Raw genomic sequence first — 8,973 nt, forward strand, 5'->3', positions numbered from 1 at the left:
TATATATGTGTGTGAGTGTATGTGTGTGTGTGTGAGTGTAATATATATAGAGAGTGATAGATAGATAGATAGATAGATAGATAGATAGATAGATAGATAGAGAGAGAGAGAGAGAGAGAGAGAGAGAGAGAGAGAGAGAGAAAAGTGGAAATTATTCATTGGTGTGTTTATGTGCATGCGCGCGCGCGCGTGTGTGTGTGTGTGTGTGTGTGTGTGTGTGTGCACGCACTCGTGTTGTATGACATATAAGAGTATGATTAGGACTCAAAATATATTTAGAGTATAATAGTATTAATATGTGTAGCTTAGTTTCATATGGGAGAAACAAAATTGAAGTAACTCAGTTCCTTGTAGTTGTTTTTGGCCGACCGCTTTTTATGAATGGTTCTCACTGAATTCTTGCGGTCGGACTTTGGCCGTTCGGGACTGCATGTGGTATTGGTGCGTTGTGTCCTGCTGGCGGGTATTTTGAGCATTTTGGACAAACTCACAGCATCGATAGTTATTCCTCACATACAGAGAAGATAGATAAGAATGAAGGGCGATAGGGAGGGAGAGGGAGAGAGAGGGAGAGAGAGAGAGAGAGAGAGAGAGAGAGAGAGAGAGAGAGAGAGAGAGAGAGAGAGAGAGAGAGAGAGGGATGAGAAAGGATAAGATTCTTACCCTTAGAAAGGAAGAGGGAGGACATTTGATGTGCAAATCTCATTATCTCATTTTATGTAAATTTACTATAACAAAATTACATGTTATGTATATAATATGAAGATATTACTATTTATGACATAGGCGTGAAAGAACAGAGAGAGAGATAGATAGAGAGAGAGAGGAAGGAGAGAGAGAGAGAGAGAGAGAGAGAGAGAGAGAGAGAGAGAGGAGAGAGAGAAAGGAGAAAGAGAGAAAGGAGAGAGAGAGAGGAAGGAGAGAGAGAGAGAGAGAGAGAGAGAGAGAGAGAGAGAGAGAGAGAGAGAGAGAGAGAGAGAGAGAGAGAGGACCACAGGCTTTCCCTCTCATAGCTTGTTACAGGAATAATATAATATGGAGTATGATGAAGATGGTGAATGGTGTTATAGGGGAATGGTGAAAGTGAAGGATTGTAACGAAAATATTAGGAAGGTTGTTGTGATGATGATGATGATGATGATGATGATGATGATGATGATGAAGATGGTGATGATGATGACGATGCTGATGATGATGTTGTTGATGCCGGTTTTTTATTTATTTATTTTTATTTTTTTACGATAACTACTATGTTACTAGTGTGCATCTTGTGTGTGTCTATGTATTGTATTATTATAAATGTGAAACCAAATGACAAATTGCCACTTTTTTAGGGACAATAAAGATTTATTATTATTATTATTATTATCCCCAACCCTATTATCTTAATAATAGATTTTATTATTATTATTATTTTTATTATCATAATCATCATTATTACTATTATGATCATTATTACTATTAATATTATTATTGTTATTTTTGTTATCATCATCATCATTATTACTATTATCATTATTATTATTATGAGTATTATTATATCATCATCATTATTATTCTTATTCATATGCCTACACCCTTGATACCTCTATCCCCTAACTCATTTTCCTTTCAATGTGGCTGTGTCCTTGTTCTGGAATGGTATCATTTGATTTTGACTGGACCCTGTCAAGAGTCTTTTGCAGAGAGGGAAATAAATAATTTATCATTTTTTGAGATGATTTTCCCCTTATACTACAGTCCAAATTCCACAAAATACATTTCAAGAAAAATTGTAAATACAGGAAGTAAAATAATTCCTGTCCCAGCCCAAGCCTAGCCCCAAGTGAACACGCCGACAATGGGACCATGCCCAACCCAGGCCCAGTCTCATTCTGTTTGTTTTTGTTTTTAAGGGTTTTACGGCGCTTGCAACACATTTAGGTTATATCAGCGCCAGTAAAAAGGAAGAAAATGGGATAGTAAAAAGTTCTAGAATTACAATTAAAGCACCCAAGAAAAAGTAAGACAAAGGGGAACTAGGAAGAAATCGGGATCAGATGTAGATTCCAAAAGCATACCACCAATGTACTTAGTTTGAGATCACCTATAAGTCTCATCCGGACACAATCACATAATCCAACGAAGAGGAATACACTCAAATGCTTACACGATACATTAAAAATAACAAATATAATAATACATAACAGAGAGATGATTTACAAGGAAAAAAAATATCATCTCCCAAAACAATAACTGTGCATTTGACTGTTTCCCTCCCAGCCAGGACCCCAACCAGGGCCAGGACAAAACCAAGTAACCTCATTCCAAGACAAAGACAGATAGCATGTTGGAAAACAGATATAAGGGGATAGAAGACACAGTATGTCTCATTCTGGCTTTGGGCTAAGTAAAGCAGTGATCGCCATTGATATGGCGTAGAGCCTCAACTTATATTTAGAGTACACTAATATTGATAAGTACTATAAGATCCTTTTGTCCTCGTTTCATCTCAAGGTTGGTTGCCAGCCCGTGTCGTGTTCAGACGGTAAAATCATCAATAACAGATCCCTGACTTGTGAAACGGCTATTGACCAGATTCGAGGACTGAATTATAATTACTATGTGATGTTGAGTCCTGTCACAAACATTCCACTACAGTTACTAGAATCATTTGCAAAACAGCTCAACGCTTATTTATTGCGTACCACTTCTATCTTTGAATCTAGTTTGCTCTTTCAGTTGTCAATGTGTCTTTTCAATCCCGACTCTTCTGAGCGGAGTCAAGAAATAGAATTAATAGGTCGGATCCGGCAAACTATAGTTTGTCAAGAGACAAGTTTGAAGATGAAATCTTGAACGTTTTGACTAAATCTCCTTGGCTTACATCATTCACTGAGGACAGCGGTAAAGAACACAGCATACCATTACGCATCATTTGCTTAGGGACAAAGCTTTGTGATTTTTATCGTTCACAATCAGAGCCCAAAGAGTGTACTTATTTTGTTAGGACATTTAATTTCTTTGTAGGTGACTTACCAATGGGTAGAGGTATAGACATTTCATCACATCTTACGTGTCCTTATGTCACTTTAAATATCTCTGACGATTTGCAAGCACGAAAGGCACTAGGGCAAACATTGCAAGTATCTTTCAATATTCTTGATCGAGAAAAAACTGTAATGTGGAATTAAAAAATGATGTCATATGAGGGAGGTGAAATCCAAATTTGTTCAAGTCTTTATAGTTGTTTTTTTTCGAAGAAGTCGTTGAAAAAATATTTTATGTAGATAAACTAATAGCAACTATCAGCTTCTTCTTAGATGTCACATGTATTTGTGTGTCCAGTGGATTTCTTTTGGTCTCCATTTTGACCTACTTAATATTCCCATCTTTACTATCTGTACCCGGTTTTATCACACTGTGTTTGTGCATATGTCTTCTTACAGTCCAGGTTTCTCTACTCATTACATCTATTTTTGGTACAGGTCTTCTCAACGAGACGCATTGTATTATACACAGTGTAGTCCTGCATTATAGTTGGGTAGCGTATTTTACTTGGATGAACACGTGTTGTATACACATGTACAGGGTATTTACAGGAAAAATCATGATGACAAAAAATAAACAAGTTTTATGGAACTGTTTTTACTCTTTCGGATCACCTTTATTAGTTGTTATAGTTAAGATTTCTATAACAACAGTACTGGCAAACGGCAAGTCCATGGGTTATGACGGACAAAGATGTTTTCTGGATACAGATACCTCCATGTTGGTTTTGATATTCGGATTACTGGTTCCTCTCATGGTGACAGTGGTAATAAATGCTGTTCTCTTTATCATAACCTTGACAAATATGATAAACATAAAAAATCTTGTAAAAAAACATAAAAAGCAAACAAGGACTTGGGACATATGTCAAGTTGTCAGCCGTCACGGGTCTTTCTCTTCTCTTCACGGCTGCTGCTATTCAATTCAATAATCCGATTCTGTCCCTGATTGCCACAATAGCAGGCCTGCAAGGTGTCTTCATTTTCTTTTCATTTACCGCCAACCGACGTGTTTTCAATCTCTACACAGATTTGGTCTTAGGTATAAAAAATCACTTTCATTCACAATCACCAACAATTAGTGTTTCAACGGAGATGTCACGTGAGAAAGATAAAAAAATAAAGCAAAAGGTAGAGAACAGCATCGCATCTACTTCTGGTCTTCGAAGTTAAATATCTATTTTTACCGTTTCGTTGTTGAGAGGAATTCTTGCAATAAGAATTTTTTTTTTACACTATAACGCCCTTCCACCAGTCTAGAAGATGGTGGTGAATTTTGCTTTTCATTATCAGAATATTATCATATTGAAGTCTAAGAAACCATGAATATTATTTTTTAAATTCTAATACGTTTTCAAGACTTTTATTTTGTGTGTCTTAATATGAAAGAAACAAAGCTATCTAGTAAAGACAATTGTGCACTTCTGATGACAATCAAAAATGTTATATTTCTGCTGTGCCCAAAGAACAATAAAAGTTGCTTGTTACCTTTGGATCAGACCCCATCAAACTTGTTTTGATACATCTATGATTGGCGAACATTTTTTAAACATCTGATTGTTTGTTGATGAAAGATGGGACAAGCATGGCGGAGGTAAAGGTAAGAACCTGAATGGCGACCAATGCAATGACTAAACTGGAAACACTTGAAAGAATCAAGGGTCATACACTGCTGTTTAATTCTTCATACAATCGGATCACTTAGTTATACTGCTGGAACCTAGCAAGTGACTGACAACAGCAGCTGCATGCTGAAAAAGTGGTTACCTGGATGGGAATTCCCCTTTTAGAGGGTTAAGACAAAAAGTATTGCATTTTCGAGAGGGTTAAGACAAAAAGTGTTGCATTTTCGTGATGTAATATAACACCATATCTAGATGACCACTTACATTACAATAATATTGACTAATGGAACAGACAGTATTACTTTCAGTTGCTATATTGATTCTTTTTTCGTTTTATTGTGATTATTCTGAAAGGTTTTATAAGCAATTTAAAACCCCTACTATTTCAAAATATTTTTTTGTTGTGCGGACAATAAAAAAAAATCAAAAAAAAAATTTAAAAAATCAGACGTTTGATTCCAAAACTAATTCCTGCTTTGTCTAGTCTTAACATTATTACACACAGTAAAACATTAATTTCCTGGTTCGGCACATTTTATCTACGTTTTTAATGCTCATAAAAGTGATGGGCTGAACATAAGTTATGTTCCCTTCATTAATTTTTTTGTAATATATTTAAAAGATATGGAGATAAGTTGATTAAACAATTTAACAAACTCTTAAAGAAGATATAATGCAATACATTGCGTGTGCAGGTATTACTTTACTAATACAAATTGAAACAAAACCATCGTCACTATACCAAACACCAACACCATCACGACCACAACCAACAACAGTGACGCAATAGACAATACAATCAATAAATATTGTAGAAAAAGCAACCCCCCTCTCTCTCTCTCTCTCTCTCTCTCTCTCTCTACATTATATATATATATATATATAAAATATATTTATATTATATATATATATATATATATATATATATATATATATATATATATATATATTATATATATATATATATATTATATATATATATATATATATATATATATATATATATATATAATATATTAATATATATATATATATATATATATATATATATATAAATATATATATATATATATATATATATTATAATATTATAATATATATATATATATATATATATATATTAATATAATATATATATATATTAATTATATATATATATATATATATATATATATATATATATATATATTATATATATATATATATATATATATATTATATATATATAATATATATATATATATTTATATATATATATATATATATATATAAATATACAGACACACTTAGAGAAATGCATTATGATCCTACAAAAATTCACAAATGGATTTCTCAATCACACTACAGCTAATTCACATCACAGTCAACAACGAAAAAACATCAACAGTTAACAGTCTACAGATAGTATTCCACAAAGGCAAGTTTTACTGGGAAGAGTAAGGGGAGGGGGTGGGGGTATCAGATGAATGTACTCAGAGAGTTTGACAGTGGCACCTCCAATGAAATAAGATATATTCAGACATAATTCTAAAAATTCACAATATATACGTAGTGCCACCAGTGAAATATAACATTCCCACATCAATCAACAGAGACGTGAATGAAACAAGCCCATTCATTTCATATTTCTTTAATCAATGACAGATGTGTATAAAATAAATATTGAAGGGCTCCTTGCATGGTGTATGTACATCCCTACATGCTATTAATAATAATAATAATAATAATAATAATAATATTAATAATAATAATAATAATAATAATAATAATAATAATAATAATAATAATAATAATAATAATAATAATATTAATATTAATAATAATATAATAATAATAATAATAATAATAATAATAATAATAATAATAATATAATAGTACTATCATTTATATGACATATATGCAGTACAACTTCTCACTCCTTTACTATATTTGTATGAACTTGTAATGAGAAAACTCTAGTATTGGTGTTGTTAAGTGTTCCACGGTCAGTGGGAAGTCCATGATATGATTACGACATTGTTTACATCATGTTAACTGGTCCAAATTCATCACCCACGATGGCCTAGACATCTCATAGACTGCTGGATATTCCCAGTGAAATTTGATACCCACCCCTAGACTTGTTACATATTTGTTGAACTGGATTAACATAAGAGTAACAGAAAGCAGACTGTTTGTACTATATACTAGTGTGAATAATAATAAACTTCAATATCTGCTTGTTGTTGTAGGGATTCCAGAAATGTTTGATTTACAAGATAAATATAGTGAGAATATGGGTCTACTTTGCTGTTTTCCAGAGAAAGAATTATATACTGATGGTATCTATGATATTTAGTCCACTGTGTGAGGGGCATTTAATTCTTAACTATGAGTGATATAGTTTTACATGATAGTTGTTGTTTGGCTATGCCATTATTTATCAGACCAATTAGACTACTCGCTCCACTGACTGCAGGCACATCATACCAGAGTGCAGGTAAAGAGAGGGAGAGCAGTGACCTCTTGACCTAGCATCTCAACTAACTGATCCTCTGGTAAATCACAGTGCATACCACAAGACCACATAGCCGCATATATAATTTCTGCAGGGCTATCATCTCCCAAACCTAATATTAAACATTTGACAAATTTCCCCCTTGTCAAGGACTCCAGCCAGGGCGAGGATGAAACCAAGTAATCGCATTTCCTGCCCGCCATGGGAGGTCAGAAGACCCCACCCCATCCTATCAAAATGGATTCCATGGATGTGCTCAGTTTGAGACAGGCTAGAAGTCCTCGCCTAGCATAGAATCTCAACAAGGGAGGTAAGGTGGTCTACTCAGATGACTCCAAAATACGAATTCCATGGATGTGCGTAGTTTGAGACCAGCTAGAAGCCCCCACCTAGCATAGAATCTCAACAAGGGAGGTATAAATATAGCATCTCAACAAGGGAGGTATAGACATAAAATCTCAACAAGGTAATGCAAGTGCCATACCACGAGACCACATAGCCGCACATGTAACTTCTGCAGGGCTATCATCCCCCAAAACTAATACTAAACATTTGGCAAATTTCCCCCTCGTCCAAGGAATCAAGCCAAGGCCAGGATACGTCCAAGGATTCCAGCCAGGGCCAGGATAAAACCAAGTAATCGCATTCCCTGCCCATCATGGGAGGTCAAAATGGATTCCATGGATGTGTTTAGTTTGAGACCATCTAGAAGTCCTCGGCTAGCATAGAATCTCAACAAGGGAGGTAAGGAGGTCTATTTGGTAAACAGCCCTTTCGTAATGCCCCTGCAGTTTTGTGGAATAATCTGCCAGAGCACATGAGAATGGAGACAGATTTGAATAGGCTTGAGAGACTCTTATAATAGGTACCACAAGCGAAAATTTCAAAATTGAGCTATCATAAAAAGAGTTAAACCACTGTAAAGTGCTTTGAAATTAATGAACAACACAAAAAGAATTATGAAAATCCGTCAACAAATAAATGAAATATGATAAAATGAATTTTATTGAACTTTTTTCCCACATATTCCGGTTACGCATTTTTTGCCGACTTTATGACGCCATAAACAAAAAAGTTGGTTATATAACATTTAAAATAAACATTTTTTGCATAAACATGCAATCATAAAACAAAATAAAAGCAGATATTAAGATGAAAAAACAATGATACTTAAATGAAACCATCCTCAAATATGACAGAAACAGCATCAAAATATTAAAAAATGGGAAATATAGGCCCAGGGACCCATATTTGGAGCCTCATAGATAAAAAAATGAACATGTATACTACTCAAACTCAATATCTTTGCAAAAAAGTATATAAATTCTTAGCCTAATTTTTTTTGTTAATGTGGAGAAAATAGTAATTGCTCTATATTGAGCCGAAGGTCACTGCCAAGCTCAAAATTACGGCATGGAAAAAATGGTGTCAATATACTGAAAATACACAAAATCAAAATATTAACAAAAAAATAACTAATAAAGATAGGATGACATACTTTACATCAAATTACTCGTCATTCTTATCTCTATCCAATAGAAGCAAAAGCATCTCAACATATTATCAATGGCATCCAAAATTTTTTAAGGATTTTGGATAGAAATTCAATATTAGGCATAACTAAAAATATTAGATACCTTTAAAAATTCATAGAAATTAGTCAACAAAAGACATACAAACATAACTTATACCAAATGAATTAACTTCTCAAGCTCTTTCAGACAAAGCCATATACAATCAATTTAACATAGAATCTGTCCGGTAAATACCTTGCATCCAGAAACTGATTAAACCACAAAACAATGAATGTAATTGAGAGGAG

The 8,973-nt window shown here is 33.7% G+C and overlaps 1 protein-coding gene across 3 annotated transcripts in view; it reads left to right on the forward strand.

Moving 5' to 3' along the window:
* The window catches only part of LOC144977395 (uncharacterized), a 33,395-nt gene extending 28,746 nt beyond the window's left edge, over window positions 1-4,649 (forward strand). For all 3 annotated transcript variants that reach the window (XM_078922565.1, XM_078922566.1, XM_078922567.1), the window contains one exon: window positions 2,497-4,649. In XM_078922565.1, the coding sequence (XP_078778691.1) occupies window positions 2,497-2,838 (342 nt within the window). In that variant the 3' untranslated portion in view covers window positions 2,839-4,649. The remainder of the gene's footprint in view (window positions 1-2,496) is intronic.
* The last annotated feature ends 4,324 nt before the right edge of the window (window positions 4,650-8,973 follow it).

This window comes from Berghia stephanieae, chromosome 7 (genome assembly GCF_034508935.2).
Source record: "Berghia stephanieae isolate SIO BIC M18660-M18661 chromosome 7, UCSD_Bste_1.3, whole genome shotgun sequence".
Lineage (NCBI taxonomy): Eukaryota > Metazoa > Mollusca > Gastropoda > Nudibranchia > Aeolidiidae > Berghia > Berghia stephanieae.